This window comes from Podarcis muralis, chromosome 7, assembly GCF_964188315.1.
Source record: "Podarcis muralis chromosome 7, rPodMur119.hap1.1, whole genome shotgun sequence".
Taxonomy (NCBI): Eukaryota; Metazoa; Chordata; class Lepidosauria; order Squamata; family Lacertidae; genus Podarcis; species Podarcis muralis.
In genome coordinates, this window is record NC_135661.1 from 9,799,808 (window position 1) to 9,822,379 (window position 22,572).

Consider the following 22,572-nt stretch of genomic DNA (forward strand, 5'->3'; position numbering starts at 1 on the left):
GTCCCAAATGATGCAATCTTTCACGTAGGGGAGTCGCTCCACCCCCTTCATTGTTTTGCTTGCCCTTTGCTGAGTGTTATTGGGGAGGCTCTGCCTCTGGATTCCTGGGACGCGGGTGGCGCTGTGGGTTAAACCACAGAGCCTAGGACTTGCCGATCAGAAGGTTGGTGGTTCAAATCCCTGCGATGGGGTGAGCTCCCGTTGCTCGGTCCCTGGTCCTGCCAACCTAGCAGTTCGAAAGCACACCGGTGCAAGTAGATAAATAGGTACCGCTCCAGCGGGAAGGTAAACGGTGTTTCTGTGTGCTGCTCTGGTTCGCCAGAAGCGGCTTAGTCATGCTGGCCACATGACCTGGAAGCTGTATGCTGGCTCCCTCAGCCAATAAAGCAAGATGAGTGCCGTAACCCCAGAGTCGTCCGTGACTGGACCTAATGGTCAAGGTTCTCTTTACCTTTACCTGTGAATTCATTTCCTTGAGCAAGGGGTTGTGCTGGATGCCTTCCCAAACCCCATGCACTCCCTGGGTTCATGATTTAGGGTAACATTTCAGATAGATAAATAATTTCACAAGCGGCATTGGCAAATCCTTTCCGTTTTCAAGAAGAGAATTGAGATCTGTAGTCTGCCCTTTGGACTGCATTACTTCCACACCAAGGTCCAAATAGTGACAACAAGCACCAGGAAGTATTTTCAAGAGATGTTGGCAGACATCTCTTTAGGTAGAAGGACAGATTCTTGAGTCTTCAGTTCAACATATTATGAAGTGGGAGACATATTAATAAGCTGAAAACCCACCTTTCAAAAATGTAAAGCATTTGGAACAGTTTCTCTCTCTCTTTTTCCTCTTTCCTTCCTTCCTTCCTTCCTTCCTTCCTTCCTTCCTTCCTTCCCTCCCTCCCTCCCTCCCTCCCTCCCTCCCTCCCTCCCTCCTTCCTTCCTTCCTTCCTTCCTTCCTTCCTTCCTTCCTTCCTTCCTTCCTTCCTTCCTTCCTTTCTCTTTCTTTCTTTCTTTCTTTCTTTCTTTCTTTCTTTCTTTCTTTCTTTCTTTCTTTCTTTCTTTCCTTCTTTCCTTTCTTTCCTTCTTTCCTTCTTTCCTTCTTTCCTCCATAATTGTTATTGCCCTCTGCATGATTGCTCTGGCCTCATATTCCATCTCCCCTCAGAGGCATTCGCAATTCTGTCGTTATTCTTGTATTAGTGCTGAGCCCATTAAAGCTAATTTGTTCACCCTAATCTCTATTTATTTTTCCCTAGTTGATATTAGATTTGCCTCTCTATTGCGCTCTCCTGATTCTGTTCCTTTTGGTCTTTCTAATGGGTTTCTCTGTTAATGGTACCCAACCTTCCTTCCTTCCAAACCCGCAAATCCTCCCATTAACTCCTCGCTGCCCTCCTTCTGCTCAGACCCCTGATAGGTGGATTTTTTTGCAGTTTTGCCACTCAGGCTCGAGAAATTACCTGTAGCTCTAAGAAAAGCCCAAAAGCACTTGGACAATGGTGCTTCGGTGAGAAAAAGAGTCTCTTTGGCAGCATCTGTGTGCTACCCCTGCTGGGCTGGGTTCAGGACCCTCGGCAGGCAACGCTTCCTCTGTGCAATGAGGCGGTTACTCCTTTTCTTCAGAGGACCCAGACCACCTTCCTCCTGGCAACACATCTGTTGTGGAGATGTTGCATTTCCCCGGGACTTAAAATAGGCTGCGCCATAGAAACATGATTTGCCCTTGATAGGTACTGTATCAAGGAAACCTACTGGCTCATGTCAGTAATCACACAAGCTCCATTTGAGGATTACTAAAAAATAAAAATAAAGCTACCATATGAGAAATATTAAAAGGGACGCGGGTGGTGCTGTGGGGTTAAACCACAGAGCCTAGGACTTGCAAATCAGAAGGTCGGCAGTTCGAATCCCCGCAACGGGGTGAGCTCCCGTTGCTCGGTCCCTGCTCCTGCCCACCTAGCAGTTCGAAAGCACGTCAAAGTGCAAGTAGATAAATACGTACCGCTCTGGCAGGAAGGTTAATGGCGTTTCCGTGTGCTGCTCTGGTTCATCAGAAGTGGCTTAGTCATGCTGGCCACATGACCCAGAGGCTGTACACCGGCTCCCTCGGCCAATAAAGCGAGATGAGCGCCGCAACCCCAGAGTTGGTCACAGCTGGACCTAAATGGTCAGGGGTCCCTTGACCTTTACCTTTTTATGAGAAATATTGCATTCCAACATCTGAGGTTTTCAGTTTTTTTGGTTTCCCATATTGCCCCTACTTAGGTCCCCCCATTGGAATGATAATATGTGGGGCAGGGCTTCAGAGAATCTTGAACTCTTGGTATGATGTGAATGCATTGATTAAATATCTGAGTGAGCCTTGCAGTCCATAGCAGAGGCTTAACTCCAGTACGATAGTTAACAACATGCTGAGACAGGGATGGAAAGCAGGTCCACACCCCCCCCAAAAAACAAATGCATAGGTATATCCCCAGAGAAGAAGGAAGTGGGAAGAGATTTTAGTTTGCTACTTAGATTCAAGTGAGAAGGTGTCTAAGGTACACTGCCTGTACAGGGTTTTTTAAAAATTCACTCTTTTCACTATAGTATTGTGAAATTAGGAGTTTGTTCCAACAGAAATGGAGGCACAATGCAGCCATAAAGAAACAGAAGGGAAATACTGGGCATGTTCAGAGGATACCTGAGTTTTGGAGAAGTACGGAAATACTTTTTCAAAAATTAAGGAGGTGCCTTCCCCCCGCCCCTGCAGCCCAGTGCTCAGTAACCACCACTGCGCCTCAGGGGCTTGCCGATCAGAAGGTCAGCAGTTCGAATCCCCACGAACAGGTGAGCTCCCGTCGTTTGGTCCCTGCTCCTGCCAACCTAGCAGTTTGAAAGCACCTCAAAGTGCAAGTAGATAAATAGGTACCACTCTGGCGGGAAGGTAACCGGCGTTTCCGTGCACTGCTCTGGTTTGCCAGAAGCGGCTTAGTCATGCTGGCCACATGACCCGGAAGCTGTACGCCGGCTCCCTTGGCCAATAAAACGACATGAGCGCTGCAACCCCAGAGTCGGCCATGACTGGACCTAATGGTCAGGGGTCCCTTTACCTAGTTAGAAAATAAATCATGGAAACTGGGGAGGGGAATGACCTGCAGGAAGAGCCGGCACGCTGAATGCAGCCACTCTGGCAAGGAGGGCATTTTGTATATCTAGTTTCAATCTTGTTGCTTGTCCACGTTCTCTTTTAGAATAGAGCAGTTGGGAGTGTGACTGGACAGAAATAGGTTCAGCTACCAGGAAGTGAGGGAGAGGGAAGGAGGAAGGGAGGGAGAGCTGGACTCTATTGCTTCCTGCTTACCATACGTCAGGAAAATTCCTGACAAGTCCTGATTTTCAGGTGTAAAAATAGAATGGGGTGGGGGGAAATTCTGCTGAATTAGCAAAAAGTAAGGGAAAACCTGGATGTATGTCAACACGACAGAAAAAGGAGTGGAAACAGCTGCAAAAAAATCATTATTTTGGGAACAGGTTTCCCCAGAAAAGCTCAACAATTTTGGTAGTTTCCTAAAAAAAAGAAAGAACCAATTTTCAAATATGGCAACCCTATGTACGGAAGTGAGAGCTGGACCATAAAGAAGGCTGATCACTAAAGAATTGATGCTTCTGAATTCTGGTGCTGGAGGAGACTCTTGAGAGTCCCATGGACTGCAAGAAGATCAAACCGATCCATTCTGAAGGAAATCAGCCCTGAGTGCTCACTGGAAGGACAGATCCTGAAGCTGAGGCTTCAATACTTTGGCCACCTCATGAGAAGAGAAGACTCCCTGGAAAAGACCCTGATGCTGGGAAAGATGGAGGGCCCAAGGAGAAGGGGACGACAGAGGACGAAATGGTTGGACAGTGTTCTCGAAGCTACCAGCATGAGTTTGACCAAACTGCGGGAGGCAGTGGAAGACAGGAGTGCCTGGCGTGCTCTGGTCCAGGGGGTCACGAAGAGTCGGACACGACTAAACGACTAAACAACAACAACAACATGTTTGTGCATTCTGTGTTGGTGGGGTGTGCAGGATCACAGGCTTCCGTGCTCTCTGTGTGATTCTTGGAACTGGCCTTGTAGGCAGGTCATGTCCTCCTGCCAGAGTCCGCTGCATTTGCCTGGAATCTAAGCTGTACTTCTGATGCGTCAGTTTTAACTCTTGGCTGCGTTCCCTGGGAGCGGGGAAGGGAACTGAGTGGCCAGAGGTCAAGAATGTTAAATGTCTTGACGAGGACTAGGTGTACCTGCAAAACACAAGCCTGGTGATGCCATTGCTCATTCTTATTCAAGGGAAACAAAAATGGTCGGGAGAACAACCTGTTGGACTGGGTGTGATGGCCTGGGATTCGGACTTGGATGCTGAACCTGAGGGATCCCAGCCTGCACAGGAGTCCCCGCCTCCAGAACCAGCTGAGCCGGGGCTGGGGCTTGAGCCTGAAGGGTCCTCACCTGTGCTGGGTCCTCAGGTGCAGGCATCAGCTGCTCTGGCTCCTGAGGTGATGGAGGACCCATTGTCTGCAGGTGCTCCACTCTCAGCCCCGTCAGAGGAAGCCGAGGTTGCCTCTGGGTCCGGTAATCCTCCAGCCTCTCCTGAGGTGCAGAGGCTCAGGGCAGAGAGGCAGAGGGAACTAAGTTCCTGCAGGAGGAGTGCTCGCCTCCAGGCCAGGAGAGGTGAGTCACCAGAGGATCGGGGCCGCCCTTTGCCTCGGGGCAGATAAAAGCCGGCCAGCCCCAGTCCCAAGTTGTGGGAGCGATGTTGTTGGTTGCTAGTTCCTGCCTGAACCCTGTCCTGCTTTTCTGCCTGAGCTCCTGACCGGCCCTGGCTCCCTGCTTGCAAGCCTGTACATGACTTCACCCAGCTCCCTGCCCTGCACCCAGCTTCAGCTACTATGGACTGCCTCCATGTTGCACCTTTGACCACGGACCGGACTTGGACCTTGTCTCTTGGGTAACCCACGGGACCAGCACACTGTGGCTGGAGGCAGCAATGGCCGAAGAGAGGGTCGGGAGGCAGGCTGGAGCCCCCTGGAGGGGGGGAGGGATAACACCGAGGTGGTTGTCACCGGTGGAGGCCAAGGCTCAAAAAAGACCCAATATGGAGGCCTATTGGCCGAAATATTGGGAATTAATTGAAAAAATTGGAGACAGTTGGAAGTTGCAGAGCCAGGATAAACTAAAAAACAAGGTGCGAGATTGGTTACATTATGCTCAAATTCAAGAGGTTTTTAAAATGGATAAAAAAGTTGGTTTCCAGGAGGAGAAATCGAAACTAGAGACAGAATTGTTAGAACCAAAGACCAAGATTTTATCTAGAATGTATAACTTGCTGCTTATGTGGAACACACAGGACGAATTAGTTAAATCTGCTATGATAAAATGGGCACAGGATGTTGGACATAATATTATGTTTGAAGACTGGGAAAGGTTATGGAACACCGGAATGAAATTTACGGCATGTAGTGCCTTGAAGGAAAACATTATGAAAATGATATACCGGTGGTACATGACCCCAGTCAAGTTAGCTAAGATACATCACCTGTCTGACAATAAATGTTGGAAGTGTAAGGAAGCAGAGGGGACTTTCTTCCATCTCTGGTGGACCTGCCCAAAAGTGAAGACCTTCTGGGAAATGATTTATAATGAATTGAAAAAGGTATTTAGGTATACCTTTCCCAAGAAACCAGAGGCCTTCCTGCTGGGCATGGTAGATCAGAAATTGCCAAAGAAAGACAGAACCTTGTTTATGTATGCTAGCACAGCAGCAAGAATACTCATTGCTAAGAGTTGGAAGACACAAGATTTGCCCACGCTGGAGGAATGGCAGAAGCAGTTGATGGACTACATGGAGTTAGCTGAACTGACCGGCAGAATCCGAGATCTGGATAAAGAAACAATTGAGGAGGACTGGAAAAAATTTAAAGACTATTTGCAAAAATACTACAAGCTGTATGAATCTTAAGATAGTGCATGATTAGGAAAAGTTATGCTTTTGTAATCATGATTAAGTAAATTGTAAAATAAGTGATAAAAGAGAAAAGGAGACAATTTGAATTGAACATGTTATGTTTATTTTAAAGGCACTGAAACTGAGATACAATATATCAAATTTGGGTACATAACATTTGAAAGTTACAATAAGGCATGAAATAAGGTAACAAAATGCTGACATTGTTAAATTTAAATAACGCAGAATCGGAAGGGGTGGGGAAGTCCAAGTTGTTTTTTGTTTGTTTTTGTTGTCAAAAAAAGGGAAAATTTGTTTCTTGCAATTATGTTATTTGTTTGTAACCTATAAAACTATGGAAAGAAACGCAATAAAAAATTTATTAAAAAAAAAAAAAAAAAGAGGGGGGGAGGGATATGCCCTGCCCTGCTGGCCTCACAGTCAACTCCAGCAACAGGCTCATTCATCTCCCCACTCCACTTTTGGGAACATCTGTATGATTTTCTCAAGTCTCCTGGCAGTTCATCCCCAGCAGAGTGACATTCAGAAGTTGAGCCTGTCAATCATCCTTTGATGCTGAGAGTCAGACTGCATGCGAGATGAAAGGTCTGTGAAATATACCGTACTCGGAGTCGAGTGTGGATTTCATGCTCTTTATTCAGCTCATAGTAGTGAGGAATGGAAGTTCCCCCACAATATCTGCTTTATATACATTATTTACATAATGGGCCGCACGTGATTGGCTAATTCCGGGATTCTCCTGTGGGCCGATCAGGTTGCGGATTCACCTTCACCTGGAGCTGGATTGGGTGGCTCCTGCGGACCAATCATACTGCTGCATTGTTCTAGGACCAATCAGACTGCTGCATTCCGAATCCTATTGTTCTAGGACCAATCAGACTGCTGCATTTTTGATCCTATTCAACTCAGTAAATAACAGTCTGGGACTGGAACCAAACTTACTTCTGAGCCCCAGGCCAGACAGACACAAGAATAGAGGTTTCTTAACTATTTGCTCCTTCATCATGGCCCCAATCCAGCTCGCAGCTGTTATTCCCCCCAACAGGTAATTGAAACTTTGAGGGACAGGCATTTGAAGTAGAGCTGTGGCGTTGGGGGGGCGGGGCATGGGGTTAGATTCCCTGCACTATAATAATAAATAATAATAATAAATTTTATTTATACCCCACCCTTCCCAGCCAAGACCGGGCTCAGGGAGGCTAACACCAAATATAAAAACAATTGATTGAAATAAAACTTTAAAAACAAGATGAAAATACAGCATTAAAACATTAAAATGCAGCCGCCTTTCAGTGGAAATTCAAATAAAAAACTTTTTGGGGGATGAAAACGTCAAGTCTTCACCAATGTTACAAATATCCACGGTCCAGTTCAAAATGGATATTCTTCTCTGGAGGAGAGCAAAGAAATGTCTTTCCCCATTGCAGGTAGGAAAAAAGTGTGTGTAGTGACAGGAAGGAAGAGATAGGGATTCATGTATTTTTAATCTTTTGTTGGAAGCTGCTCAGAGTGGCTGAGGAAACCCAGCCAGATGGGTGGGGTATAAATAAGTAATAATATATATATATAATATTACCCAGTGCTTTTTCTTCCGGGGGTACTCAAGGATACGCAGTACTGGCACCTCTTTTTTGTTGTTGTTAAAAAGTGTAACACTTCATGGTGAGTATTTGCACCTATTATTATAGGGGGAAAAGCACTGGGTTAACCCATTGTGTTTTCCCTGTCACCAGGTTTGGGGGGTATAATAGTAATTGTTGTTGTGTTGTTGCTGTTGTTATACTTATACTCTGCTTATCTGCGTGGGGTATACCTATTACGACTGATTGCCCCAGTCAGACATCATAGAGTCCCCTCCATACAGGTTCTGAAACTCTGTGGGCCATAGAGCCTGTTTGCAGCTGTCTAGCAATCATGCGATCCCACACACAAAGCGCTGCCACACAAAAGGTGGGTGCCTTTGTCCTCTACCTGTAGCCCGTCCCCAAACAATGGCAGCTCTAGGTGGCATCTAACTTTCCTCTTCTTTCCCCGCAAGGCTGGGAAACTACTCAGCACCCTCTCCACCACCCACAACTATTGGGGTGGTGGTGCAAATATTGGGGGGGTGGGTGGAGTAAAGCACCCCAATAAGAGGAATAGAAACCCTTCACACTCCAATTAACAAAGCCCCACGCTCCATCTAGAACAGGGGTCACCATCCCTCAGACCTTGTGGGGGGCCGGACTATATTTTTTGGGGGGAAATGAACAAATTCCTGTGCCCCACAAATAACCCAGAGATGCATTTGAAATACAGTGGTACCTCGGGTTAAGTACGTAATTCGTTCTGGAGGTCCGTTCTTAACCTGAAACTGTTCTTAACCTGAAGCACCACTTTAGCTAGTGGGGCCTCCTGCTGCCGCCATGCCGCCAGAGCACAGTTTCTGTTCTCATCCTGAAGCAAAGTTCTTAACCCGAGGTACTATTTCTGGGTTAGTATGTAACCTGAAGCGTTTGTAGCCTGAAGGGTATGTAACCTGAGGTACCACTGTAAAAGCGCACATTCTACTCATGTAAAAACTCGCTGATTCCCGGACTGTCCGCGGGTCTGATTTAGAAGGCGATTGGGCCGGATGCGGCCCCCGGGCCTTAGTTTGCCTACCCATGATCTAGAACCTTTCGTTCACAAAAATAACAGCAGTGGCAACAGCACTGAGACCAGCTCTCCCCATCCCTCTTGGGACTGGGTTTGTGTCTTTGCAGGACACGGAGGATTGAACCAGCTGGGCGGGGCCTTTGTGAATGGCCGGCCCCTGCCAGAGGTGGTGAGGCAGCGCATTGTAGACCTGGCACACCAGGGCGTGAGGCCCTGCGACATCTCCCGACAGCTGCGGGTCAGTCACGGTTGTGTCAGCAAAATCCTTGGCAGGTAAGCATGAAGGTGGCCACTCAGGGCTCTGCAGAGCTGGGGTGAGTAATGACCGTGCCAGAAGACGGATTGGCCTCTCGCTCCGAGAATCCAACTGTGGCATCAAGAAGGAGCTCTAGCAGGGAGGCTAAGAGTAAATCTTTCCTGTGGCCATTTTTAAAGGCCTCATCCCGGGAGCATTCCAGAGGTCAGGGGTGGCCAGCTGGAGGGCTGGGGGCTCCATGGAACAATTTGCTATGGACCAAACAAATCTAAATCATATTGTGGCAGAAGTTTTTGCTTGGTTTCTCCTGCAATTTTATTGTGTTGCTGTTTCGCAAGTGTTCCACGCTTGCCCATTTCCCCTCTCAAGGAAGGAGATCTTTCAGAAAGCTAATTTCACATGCACTCAAAATCTCTGGATACCCTTATCAACCACATTACAGAGCCTGACCATGACTGTTCAGCCCTTAGAGTGGTGTTGTCGACGCAGCAGACGCTGATCTCCAAAGCAAGGAACTGTGGCTTAACCCTAACCACGATCTTAGTCCGCCTCCAAATGAGCTCCTGTCATTTCTGCTAAACGATAGTTTTGCAAGCTGGGAATGTTAAGTGACTTAAGTGCTGTAGTATTGGGGCTTTGTAAATATAGGACGCCATGTAATGCTCTTGTTGCGTTTTCTTCAAGTGGAAGGGTCCCCTGTCGCCTGAAGTAACACCATGTGCTTGAGGTGTAAGAAAGAAAAGTGCTGTATACTGTGGGTTTTCCTGGTTGCCTACAGTGCAATTGCTTAACGCAATTTTTGAACGTACAGTGGTGCCTCGCAAGACGAAAAGAATCCGTTCCACGAGTCTCTTCGTCTAGCGGTTTTTTTGTCTTGCGAAGCAACCCTATTAGCGGCTTAGCGGATTAGCGCTATTAGCGGTTTAGCGGTTTAGCGGCTATTAAAGGCTTAGCGGCTTAGCTGCTAAAAGGCTATTAGCAGCTTAGCGGCTTAGAAAAAGGGGGGGGAAGCGGGGAAAAAATCGCAAGACTTGCAAGACGTTTTCGTCTTGTGAAGCAAGCCCATAGGGAAAATCGTCTTGCGAAGCAACTCAAAAATGGAAAACCCTTTCGTCTAGCGGGTTTTCCGTCTTGCGAGGCATTCGTCTTGCGGGGCACCACTGTATCCACCTTCCTACATGGATGTCTGAGCTAGTGAAGTGAGATGGACGGCCAGTTATGTGAGGCTGCCTCTGAAAAGTGCTCAGAAACTTCAACTGGCTCAAAGAGCTGCAGCGAGACAGGGGCAGGTTATAGGAAACAGATGATTCCCTTGCTGGAAGAACTCCACTGACTATTAACCTGTTTCTGGGCACAATTCAGAATGCTGGTTATGGACCTATAAAGCCCTACATGGCTTAGGCCCAAGTTGTCTGAAAGGCCCTCTTCCCTCATGCAAACCTCCCTGCACCCTGAGTTTTTTGGGGGGAGGCTTCTTTGTCCCACCACCTTCTTGGAGGGCCTTCTTGGTGGCTGCTCCCATACTCTTAGTCTCCCTCCCTGGAGAAGCCAGACTGGCCCCCTCCTTGCTGTCCTTCTGCCAGCAAGTGAAGACTTTCTTGTTCCAACAGGGTTTTGGGAACTGGCTGCTTTTAAGGAAAACACTGGGGCTGTGAAGTTTTCAATAGTAACAATCTGTGTTTTAAAAAGTACTGTGTTTGTGTGTTATTAAAGTTTTATTTTTTAAAAATTGCCACTCCCCCAATGTTCTTAGCTGTTTCTGCTTTAACTGTAAACTGTTTGAAAAAGCTGGGATGTAAATAAATATAATAATCCTAATCCTAAAAATAAATAATTAGGTGAGAGAAAGCAGATTGTTATTTTTTACTCTGTGAGGAACCCATTTTGAAATTTCCACTCTCGGCAGGAGCCCATCTCCATGTTTGCAGCGAGATTTCAGCTGGAGGGGTGATGAAACTCTAGGCAATGCCAAGAACATTTCTTGTTGTGAGTGTGGTAATTCTATTACTTTGTCTATTGGAGTAGGTACTACGAGACGGGCAGTATACGGCCAGGGGTGATCGGGGGCTCCAAGCCCAAGGTGGCAACCCCCAAGGTGGTGGAGAAGATTGGAGATTATAAGCGGCAGAACCCCACCATGTTTGCTTGGGAAATCCGGGACCGGCTGTTGGCAGAGGGCGTCTGCGACAACGACACTGTTCCCAGTGTCAGCTCCATCAACAGGTGAGAGCACTCACCACATTCCATTGTGGCGATGGTAACCTGGGTTTATGGGCCCATTGGGCACCTAGCTTATATATCTGAGCTTCTAACACTGGCCAGGACCAGCTTCTGATCTCAGCAATGCTGCGAGCAGATGCAGGACCTGTGCTCTTCCACAGACACCCCCTCCCAGCTCGTTTTCTTTTCTCTCCAGGATCATTCGCACAAAAGTTCAGCAGCCATTCAACCTCCCGATGGAGAACTGCATGGTGCCCAAAACATTGAGCCCTGGCCATAACCTCAGTAAGTGCTCTTTGCATGGCTCCCTCCTGGTCTGCACCCACTTGGCTCTACTCTCTGGGTTCAACTGAAAATAATAATAATAATAATAATAATAATAATAATAATAATAATAATAATAATAATAATTTCTTATTTATACCCCGCCCATCTGGCTGAGTTTCCCCAGCCACTCTGGGCGGCTTCCAGTCGAGTGTTAAAAATAATACAGCATTAAATATTAAAAACTTTCATAAACAGGGCTGCCTTCAGATGTCTTTTAAAGATAAGATAGCTGCTTATTTCCTTGACATCTGAAGGGAGGGCATTCCACAGGGCAGGCGCCACTACTGAGAAGGCCCTCTGTCTGGTTCCCTGTAACCTCACTTCTCACAATGAGGGAACCGCTAGAAGGCCCTCGGTGCTGGATCTCAGTGTCCGGGCTGAACGATGGGGGGGAAATGCTCCTTCAGGTATTCCGGACCGAGGCCATTTAGGGCTTTAAAGGTCAGCACCAACACTTTGAATTGTGCTCGGAAACATACTGGGAGCCAATGCAGATCTCTCAGGACCGATGTTATGTGGTCCTGGCGGCCACTCCCAGTCACCAGTCTAGCTGCCGCATTCTGGCTAGTTGGTGTGGGAATGTTGTGGATAGAAGGAGAGGATATATTGATTAAATATTATCCTTCCTCACTCATACTAGTGAATCAGTAGCAGAGTACATTCCCCAGTATATAGCAGGAAGCTAGTTGGTAGAATCGTTTGAAACTCTTTGCTTAAGCAATCCAATCTGGCTTGTCCAGATTGGGCTTGTTCCTGGTAAATCCCCTTTGTTCCCTCTTAAAAGAAATAATGACACAACAGTCTTTTCTTAAAAGTAATGATAAGAAGTTTACTTACATTCAGTTCACAGTAGGTTCCCTGAAGGCAGGCTTTAGCCTGGAGTTACAGAATAGAGAGTAGGGATTTGAGCCCATGTGCTGCTGGCTGAGAGCCAGCAGACAGCAAAATACACCAAGATGGAATAAAAGAAAGAAGGAAAGATGGCTGCATGACCAGCCCTTTTATGGGGTCTCACAGGGTCACGCCCATTTACCTGGTCACACACGGGGGGGGGGGGGGGATGCTGTAGACCGGGAGTCAGCAACCTTTTTCAGTCGTGGGCCGGTCCACTGTCCCTCAGATCATGTGGTGGGCCGGACTATATTTTTTGGGGGGAAATGAACGAATTCCTATGCCCCACAAATAACCCAGAGATGCATTTTAAATAAAAGCACACATTCTACTCATGTATACACACGCTGATTCCCGGACCATCCGCAGGCTGGATGTGCAAGTAGATAAATAGGTACCTCTCCGGTGGGAAGGCAAATGGCGTTTCCGTGCACTCCTCTGGTTCGCCAGAAGCGGCTTTGTCATGCTGGCCACATGACCCAGAAGCTGTACGCCAGCTCCCTCGGCCGATAAAGCGAGATGAGAGCCACAACCCCAGAGTTGGTCACGACTGGACCTAATGGTCAGGGGTCCCTTTACCTTTACAGTTGGTACGAGAGAGAGCGAGGGAGCGAGAGTGCATACAGCAGCCTCCCCCAGCCTGGGCTCTCCAGGTGTTTTTGACTATAACTCCCATGAGGTCCATAGTTTGCATACAGAAGGTCCTGGGTTCAGTCCTCAACATCTCCTGGCGTGGCTGGGAGAAACCCCAGCCTGGAATCTTAGCCAAGTGCCGACAAATACGGAGACCGATGGCCCAGTGGTCAAACCCAGGAAAAGTCCGCTTCTAATGTTCTACCACTTGCCAACCCTCACATGGAGTCCAGAACTGCTGTAGCGAAGGAGTGCAGGCTTAAGATCAGAGAATGTTCGGCTGCAGGAAATGCCACCAGCAGGGGAGACCAGAGAGAGCCCTTGTTCCTGCAAGGGACAAGGCAGGCATTAAACCAACTGGAGGCCCTGGACTAGGAGACCTTGGGAGGCCCAAACTTAAGAGCATCTGATCATGAAAAATAGAACCTCGTTCTTTTCTTTACTGTTCCTAAGCAACTGGGCCTAGATAGCAAAATCTGCCTGTTTTTTACAAAAGATTTTTGGCAAGAGGTCGAGGCCTCCGTAGATTATGAGGCCCTGGGCTGCAGCCTGTTCAGCCCATATGTAAATCCGCCACTGCCTGCAGGTATTTGGTTACCTGTCGACATAGGTAAAGGTAAAGGGACCCCTGACCATTAGGTCCAGTCGTGACCGACTCTGGGGTTGCGGTGCCCATCTCGCTTTATTGGCCGAGGGAGCCAGTGTACAGCTTCCGGGTCATGTGGCCAGCATGACTAAGCCACTTCTGGCAAAACAGAGCAGCGCATGGAAACGCCGTCTACCTTCCCGCCAGAGTGGTACCTATTTATCTGGGGGGATGGGGGGGGGGAGTGCAGTTTGCCACCTGGATAAAGAGGAGGTCATGAGGATGCTGCAAAAATGAAAATAGAGACACAAGCAGCTTCAAATACACATTAAACTCCACTGTCGATGAGCCTTAAGTATTGAAAGGTTCTTAATTTTTTGGGGGGGGGTGCGGTGGGGAGGGAGACATGTAATTGTTGGTTTTTTTTGTAGAGAATTTTTTTTATTAGTTTCTATAATCAAACCCATGTAAATAAGACCTTAGCATATTTAATACAGTGTTACCCCTGTACAAATGAAAAAAAGTTTAAACATTTCTATTTTTTTCCAAATTTTTAAATTAATTTTCCACATTTATAACAAAAATGACATATAAAAACACAAAACAAAACACCTTACAATACTAAAAGAAATAAAATAAAATAAAGAATCCAAATTAACTTTCATTGTAATCCGACTTCCTCGATTCCCCCCTAACTGAATTTCATCGTAACACCTTTGTAACAGTTTTCCAAAATCATTTTCCTAATACAATTAACACCTTCAATTAACTATCTTCCTCTCTTTTCTTTTTGTCTTAAATCAGTATTGCTATACAACGTTCTTATTCTAGTCCTAGGCCCATCAGATACTTTCAAGTATCTTCTAATGATCTTATATTACAATATTTAGCTAAATAATCTTTAAATTTCTTCCAATCTTCTTGGTGTTCCTCTTCTTTCCTCTTCTTCCAGTCAGGTTGGCCAGCTCCAAAAAGTCCAACATCTTCACCTGCCATTCTTCTACAGATGGTATTTAAAAGTTTAAACATTTCTAGACCAATATGGCTGTTAATTTCTGTACAATGCCAACTCACAGTACAAGTGGATATCTTTTCCCCAAAGCTTGTAATTGTGATTTTTTGTAAATAGCCCTACTGATGTTGTTTGTTAAAGTGATTTCCCAACCTTGCCTCCTGAAGAGCGATAGAAACATCTGATAGCTGGCTTGGAATCTCTGCCGTTGTTCCATGGCAGCAAAGTGAAGCTGTGTCCTTCGGTCCTAGCTGGAGAGGAGCGTTCCCATGCTGAGCACCGTCCTAGGCCACCCTTGCCCTTTGCGAGTTCCCCACTTGGCCAGTCCTCCTAACTGCTCTTCACCTCCACAATCCAGTGTGCCCTAGAAGAGGGGTTGGGGGTGTTTTCCTGGGAGGGCCTGCTGACATTTCTCCGCTGACTCCCCCGCCTGCTGTGTCTCCTCCAGTCCCCAGCTCAGCTGTGACTCCTCCTGAGTCGCCCCAGTCAGACTCTCTGGGCTCCTCCACCTACTCCATCAACGGCCTTCTAGGGATCGGCTCCCCCAGCAGCGACCACAAGAGAAAAATCCAGGACAGTAAGTGACATTGGGCTGGGAGGGCGCGGCAGGGTCTGACTCTGGGCACCTCTGTTGCTAACATGTAGTTTCTCCAGGTTGTGAGTGTAGGTTCGGAAGTGCTGTGGTTGATGAGGGGACTCTTACACAGCCGCTTGTTTCGTGCCAAAAAGGATGGAAACCGCAAGCTAAGGCTCCAGACTGACTTCTGTTTGGTTCTAAGTTTGCTCCGTAACCAGCAATGGTGTGAGACTATAGGTCTCACATTGTGCCTGTTTAACTTTGGACACCTCACTTGCTCACAATAATATCAAAATAAATTAAAAATGTATATTATGACCAAGGTTGAACATTATTTGTAAATGAATATAGACAGACAACAAGAATTGTATCTATAGAAAGATTTCTTTGTTTATGGACATTTCATGGACAAAAATTGAAGAAGAAGAACTATACAGTATACAAAATGGATGAAGACAATGCGAAAAGTTAAAGCCAAACAAAGTTTCATTCAGTCTCTCAGGTGGCTTAGATTTCATTTGGCTAAGGCAATTGTATGAGTGGAAAATTGATAAAATAGCAACAATGGCTCAAACTCGCCGCCTTAAACTCCCCACAGGTGAAAGTAGATGCTGACACACGGAACCTCATCAAGCGGTGGCTGCAAAGTCAGATTTCTTTGCTACTATCACTGCAAAAAAGGAAGTTTTTTTAAAAGGGATGATTTTATGAAACGAACATTATATGGGTGGGGAAGAGGGAGGGAAAGAACCCCCCCTCCCCAAATTGTCCTGTCCTGATTGGTCCACCGAGTGATGAGGCATGACAGAAATGGTGGGTGTAACTGTCTGAGAATTCTATTCACTAGACAATGAAGGAACTGCAAGAGGATATGGATGGGGGGGGGGGTCAGGTGAGCTGCAAGGGGGTTTGGCAAGGTCTAAGGGGTGTTGGGGGAAGGGTTGGGGAGTGGAACGAAGAGGGGCACAGCCCTGGGGGCATGTGCGCACATGCACCCATGGATCTATATTTGTGTATATAACACGGCGCAGTTGCAAGAGGCCCATTTACCGAAACGATCCTTGCCATCCCTGAGAGACCCACACCTGCCCCTTTGCATCCAGGAGGGCTGAGCAGGAAGAGAGTGTGGAACAAAACCACATCTTGAACCCCCCCTGCGCGAAAATGCCGTGGGCTTGGGGGAGAGAGAGAAAGAGAGAGGCATCCTTTCCCACAGGTTAAATCCCGGCAGGTAGGCTGGGCAGAGGCTTGTCCAAGTCAGGCTGATTGCGGCTTCCCTCAGCAGGTGACCAGGAGAGCTGCCAGCTCAGCACAGACTCTCAAGGCAGCAGCACCCACCACAAGCACCTGCGCAGCGAGGCCTATGGGCAGCACCTCCTGGAGTGCCCTTTCGAGAGACAGCACTTCCCAGAGGCGTACGCTTCCCCCAGCCATGCCAAGGGAGAACAGGTGAGTGCTGGAGCCAAAGGCCGCCATGGCAGCCTTGAGGTAAGGGTGGAAGGTTGGGGTGGGCTGGAACTCAGTGGTAGATGTATGTTTTAGATACATGAGTTTCCAGGACCCATCCCTGGCACCTCTAATGTGTGTAATGTTCAGGGAGGCAGGAGAGGATATATTGTTTAATTATAGCCTTCCCAACTTGTGTTAACAAGTTCTATGATTTAGCAGAGTTACATTCCCCTTTTAAACTTACACAGCGGATAGGTTTGCCAGGCTTGCATAAGTCTCTAAAATAAGTTTCCTGGTAATTCCTCTTTTATTCTCTCCTAAAAACAATAGACATGACACAGTCTTGTATAAAAGTATAAAAGAGTTTACTCACACATTCTGTTCACAAATGGATCCCAGAAGGTAGACTTAAGTTACAAAATACAGTCATACCTCGGGATAAATACGCTTCAGGTTAAGTATTTTCGGGTTGTGTTGCACAGCGACTCGGAAGTAACGGAGCGCGTTACTTCCGGGTTTTGTCGCTCGTGCATGCGCAGACGGTCAAAATGACGTCACGCGCATGCGCGGAAGCGGTGAAACACAACCCACACACGCGCAGACGCGCTGTCGCGTCTTATATTCTGTTCAGGATGCGAACGGGGCTGCGGAACGGATCCCGTTCGCATCCTGAGGTACCACTGTATATACATGTGGAATCTATCCGAGGAATTGAGTCAGAGACAGAGATGGCTGCCTGCCCTGTGCTATTTTGTTACCTGCACAGGCAAGGTCACGCCCACCTCTAGTCACATGTAGAGGAAGTTTGTCTCATCACAGGAGGAAACAGGAAGTTTATCTACTGGCTGGACAAACATCCCTCTTCATGTCTAAACATGTCCACTCTAGGAATGTTGTATTTGACTGCTCTGTGTTTCACACCCCACATAATGTTGATACACCAGTGGTGACTCCCTAACCGGCAGGCGGGGGGGGGGGCATGGATGGAGGTGGGGGAGAAGCTACAAGACTGAGTTAGAGGTATGATAAATATATTCATAGAACCATAGAGTTAGAAGGGACCCCAAGGTCCAACCCCCTTCAATGCAGGAATCTCAACTATGCAGGAATCCCATCATAATGTGAAGGGATTTAGGGCTCATTGACACCGAAGGGACCTAAGGAACAAGTAAGGAGTCCCATGTGGGGAGAAAACCAGGGGGCCGAGGAGGACTGTGCTCAGATCCCTACGAGGCCCTGATCTCCTGCTGCCCCCACCCCTTTCTCAGGCAGGTATCTATGCCGTGCCCCTGCTCAACACATCCATGGACGACGGGAAATCTATGCTCACGCCTTCTAACCCATCGCTGAGTCGTAACCTGGCAGCCCATCAGACATACTCTGCTGTGACAGGTAAGGGCTGCCCATTCAGGGACGTCTAGGCACCCAACACGAGCACACCTGTGGGTCCTCCAGGCCCCACAACAGCTCCGAAGGAGAGGCAGGGCAGGGTGTACCCTGTGCATATTTGCTGCAAGTCGGTCACACAAGGGTTGTGAAGAGGTCTTTGTCAAAGCCTTAGCCCGAATGTCAGGAGGCATAGCTGTCAACCTTCCCTTTTTTGCGGGAAATTCCCTTATTCCAGCGCCGTTTCCCGCTGCTTCCCGCTGCTATCCCAGATTGTTAGCTATCCCGTAGACTGTCCCCGGGGCAGGTGAGGCTGCTGATCCCTTATTTTCAAATCTGAAAGTTGACAGCTGTGTCAGGAGGAGAGCAATGGGCTTTCCCTGAGCGGTCAGAGGGTCATTTGGAGAGGTGAAATGTGGGTGGTACATCAATGTAGGTAAAGGTAAAGGGACCCCTGACCATTAGGTCCAGTCATGGCCAACTCTGGGGTTGCGACACTCATCTCGCTTTATTGGCCGAGGGAGCCGGCGTACAGCTTCCGGGTCATGTGGCCAGCATGATTAAGCCGCTTCTGGTGAACCAGAGCAGCGCATGGAAACGCCGTTTACCTTCCTGCTGGAGTGGTACCTATTTATCTACTTGCACTTTTTGACGTGCTTTCGAACTGCTAGGTTGGCAGGAGCAGGGACCGAGCAACGGGAGCTCATCCCGTCGCGGGGATTCGAACCGCTGACCTTCTGATCGGCAAGCCCTAGGCTCTGGCCCTAGCGTCAGTGGGTATTGGCTGGTGCTTCGGGAGGCAGGGAAGGTTCAATGCAGTTTGTAGATCCCTGAGCACCTCAGCTCTTAAGGGTGTTCCCTGGCATGTCTGTTGATTCTGGTTTCCTCTGTCCCTGTCTTCCCTCTCTCTCCCTCTCTTAGGGCGTGAAGTAGTTGGCTCTACCCTTCCAGGCTACCCTCCCCACATCCCAACTGGCGGGCAGGGAAGCTATAGCTCATCTGCAATTGCTGGCATGGTGGCAGGTAAGGAGCTCCCTGGGAAAAGCTTCAGGGGAGGAGGAGGTGGAAGGGATGGGACTCAGGTGTCCTAGTGCTTAGGAACAGCCAGCCCTGGGACACCCTGTGGCTAAAAATATGGTAGGGTGGGGTGAGGCGGCAGAGCAGCTGCTTGAATCTCTTAGGCTGGTTGTTCAAGTTTATTCACAGTCACCAACCTAGGCTCAGGGTGCCGTTTTTGGTGTATAAAGCCATACAGGGTCCCACAGCTGAATAAATGGGTCTACAATGGGTCTATATCACTTGTTGCGGTTTTGGTTTTGCTTTCGTGATTCTAACTTTTAAAATTATTTTAGGTGTAAATTGCCTTGAGATGGTGGTTTAGAATGTGATTAATAAATTAATTGTAATAATAATAATAATAATAATAATAATAATAATAATAATAATAATATGCAGCTTGGGAGCACGATACCTGAAAGATCATCTGGTCCCTTATATGCCAAACCAATCACTGCACTCTGTACAATGTAGGAATCAGGCCTTTCTTGTGGTGGCCTCTCTGCCCAAGGGGATTCCCTCCCCTTTGAATATTAGACAGGCGCTGCCTCTGTTCTCTTTTAGGGGCAGACTGAAAATCATCTTCTTCCAACAGTTCTTGAAAACTGAGTTGTATTGAAATTGTTTTAAATGTGTTTTTCCAGTGTTATCACATGTTGCTCGCTGCCCTGGCCTCCTTTAGGAGGAAGGGCAGGTTTTAAATTTAATAAGAAAAATAAAACAAAAGACAAGACTTCAAATAGAATAGAAACATTCTTAAAACAAAAACAAAAAAACCCCTCTGTTTAAAGAGTAACTGCAGCTGGTTCCATTAACTACGAACCCCCAAAGTTGGAGTCCTCTGCAAACTAGGTTTTTTGACAGTTTGAAATTTTGGACAGTATTACATGAAGAATTAAAGAAGATGTTGAAAATATCAAGAATAAAAAACCCAGAGATATATCTTCTTGGATTGATAGGGGAAGAGATACCGAGGGGGGGGGGTGGATTTGTAAACTAAATGAATACTTAACTCTGGCAAAACTAACAGCTGTTATAAGAAACCAATCAAATCAAAAATTAAAAAAGGAGTGGGAATGTTTTGATGAATATATGGTAAATATTGCTCAAAAAAAAAAAAGATGTGCTAATATGCCTAGATTAAAATGTAAAGTATCTGAGGGGAGGTAAATCAGTAAGGAAAGATTATAAGAATATATAGAACATTTGAGAAGATTGTAAAATGCAAAGATAAATGTAATCTCAGAATGTAGAGGAAATCGAGTGGGGGCGGAGGGAAGCGGGGGGAGGGACAGAAGAATATTAGGTTTGATTGATGGATATATGGGATGGGTAGGGAGGATGTGGCGATGCCTTTGGATTATTTATATTGTAATATGGAAAAAAACAGGGACGCGGGTGGCGCTGTGGGTAAAAGCCTCAGTGCCTAGGGCTTGCCGATCGAAAGGTTGGCGGTTCGAATCCCCGCGGCGGGGTGCGCTCCCGTTGTTTGGTCCCAGTGCCTGCCAACCTAGCAGTTCGAAAGCACCCCCGGGTGCAAGTAGATAAATAGGGACCGCTTACTGGCGGGAAGGTAAACGGCGTTTCCGTGTGCTGCGCTGGCTCGCCAGATGCAGCTTTGTCACGCTGGCCATGTGACCCGGAAGTGTCTGCGGACAGCGCTGGCTCCCGGCCTCTTGAGTGAGATGGGCGCACAACCCTAGAGTCTGTCAAGACTGGCCCGTACGGGCAGGGGTACCTTTACCTTTTTATGGAAAAAAACAATAAAATATTGTATTGAAAATAATAATAATAATAACAATAATAATAATAATAATAATAATAGCACAAAGCAGGCTAGCTGAACATTCCTGGAGCATGCTGAACAAAAAAGTTACACTTCTCTTGGCGCTGCCCACTTCCAAGGGGAGGGTAGTCTGTACAGAGCAACTTTTCTGGTATCCGCGCCCCCCCCCCCCGCCCATTATGCACTCTTCACAACACAGAGAGAAAACAAGATAGAGACAGGTGATCCCAGCTGCAACAGCCATGTGGGGCAAGGGCAGTGAGGATGCCCATGGCTGTCTATGCCCCTTCCACACACTTTGCCCGCAATGCCCAGCTTTGCCACCTCCCCAGATTGCAGGGAAAGCCATAGAAACATGTGGTGGGTCTCGTAAGCCTTGTCCTGCCCCCCTCTTCACCCGTTCAACACAACCCTGCCACTTAAAAATGGATGTGGCATTTTTAGAGAATAGAGAAAATGCCTCCTTCCGGGGTCTTTCCATCCCCACTGAGACGCATCATACAGTCCCCAAACACCTGGAGTTATGCAGCACAGCATCTCTCCTTCCAGAGCAGCCAGGAAGCCCCCCCCCACTGCAACCCACAAGCCTGAGGCCACCCAGCCCCATCTGCCCCCTTAAAGGGCCAGCGTCTGTTGGTGCTCCTGTTGGCATTGAGCCTCCTCTGCCCACTGGGACCATCTGTTCCGCCGCCCCACCTCCCTCCCTCCCTCGTTTCTTTGGGTTATTTCAAACTCATTTTGCAAAACACAGTGTTAGACTCACTCCAATTAAGGTCTTGAGAAAGCACAGCAGCATTAAAAACCAGAAGACTTAAAATCAGCAATCACTCCTTAAAACACTTTCCAGAACGAAAACATTTTTGAACGCTGTCTGAAAACAAGAAGCTGAGGAGCTGGGCTTCCCGAAGGAGAAAATTCCGCCGCAACTGTGGCACCACCACCGAGATAGCCTTGTAACTGGTAGCCCCTTTGCAAAAGGCCTCTGAGGGCCAACTTGATGCAGACTCTGCAAGTGTCCCTATTTTCCAGGGACGTCCCTGATTTAGAGAAGCCATCCCGGTTTCTGATTTGATCATGGAATGTCCCACTTTTCTTTAGGATGTCCCTATTTTCGTTGGGGAAATGTTGGAGGTTATGGAGTTATCCGACCCAATAGCCATCTGAAGGCAATACTGTACAGTGGTACCTCAGGTCACAGACGCTTCAGGTTACAGACTCTGCTAACCCAGAAATAGTACCTCGGGTTAAGAACTTTGCTTCAGGATGAGAACAGAATTCGTGCTCTGGCGGCGCAGCGGCAGCAGGAGGCCCCATTAGCTAAAGTGGTGCTTCAGGTTAAGAACAGTTTCAGGTTAAGAACGGACCTCCGGAACAAATTAAGTTCTTAACCTGAGGTACCACTGTATAGGGAAGGTTTTTTGTTGTTGGTTTTTAAAAAATGTTTAATGTTTTATATATGTTGGAAGCTGCCCAGAGTGGCTGGGGCAACCCAGTAAGATGTGTGGGGTATAAACAGTAAAAAAATTCATTATGGAATGGGATGTCCCTATTTTCATCGGAGAAATGTTGGAGGGTATCCTTGACGGCTGGAGCAAGTTCAATGGGGCAAATGCTTTCCTCCACGAAACCTGATCCTAGCCATTAACCTGTTTTAAAAATGAGCTCAGAAACAATTTGGCCCCTCCTCCAACTGGCAAGTTGGATAGGTGTAAGAGGATCTGACTTCCTGTGGCCATTTTGCAGCCTCTAAGGCAGGGGTCAGCAAACTTTTT

The 22,572-nt window shown here is 47.4% G+C and overlaps 1 protein-coding gene across 7 annotated transcripts in view; it reads left to right on the forward strand.

Moving 5' to 3' along the window:
• The window catches only part of PAX8 (paired box 8), a 36,496-nt gene that overhangs the window by 9,770 nt on the left and 4,154 nt on the right, over positions 1-22,572 (forward strand). For 3 of the 7 annotated variants that reach the window (XM_028741261.2, XM_028741265.2, XM_028741262.2), the window contains exons 3-9: positions 8,729-8,894; positions 10,900-11,100; positions 11,294-11,382; positions 14,995-15,123; positions 16,406-16,572; positions 17,841-17,964; positions 18,880-18,981. In XM_028741261.2, coding sequence (XP_028597094.1) covers positions 8,729-8,894; positions 10,900-11,100; positions 11,294-11,382; positions 14,995-15,123; positions 16,406-16,572; positions 17,841-17,964; positions 18,880-18,981 — 978 coding nt within the window. The remainder of the gene's footprint in view (positions 1-8,728; positions 8,895-10,899; positions 11,101-11,293; positions 11,383-14,994; positions 15,124-16,405; positions 16,573-17,840; positions 17,965-18,879; positions 18,982-22,572) is intronic. The other 4 variants (XM_028741266.2, XM_028741268.2, XM_028741264.2 and 1 more) reach the window with 3 other exon arrangements.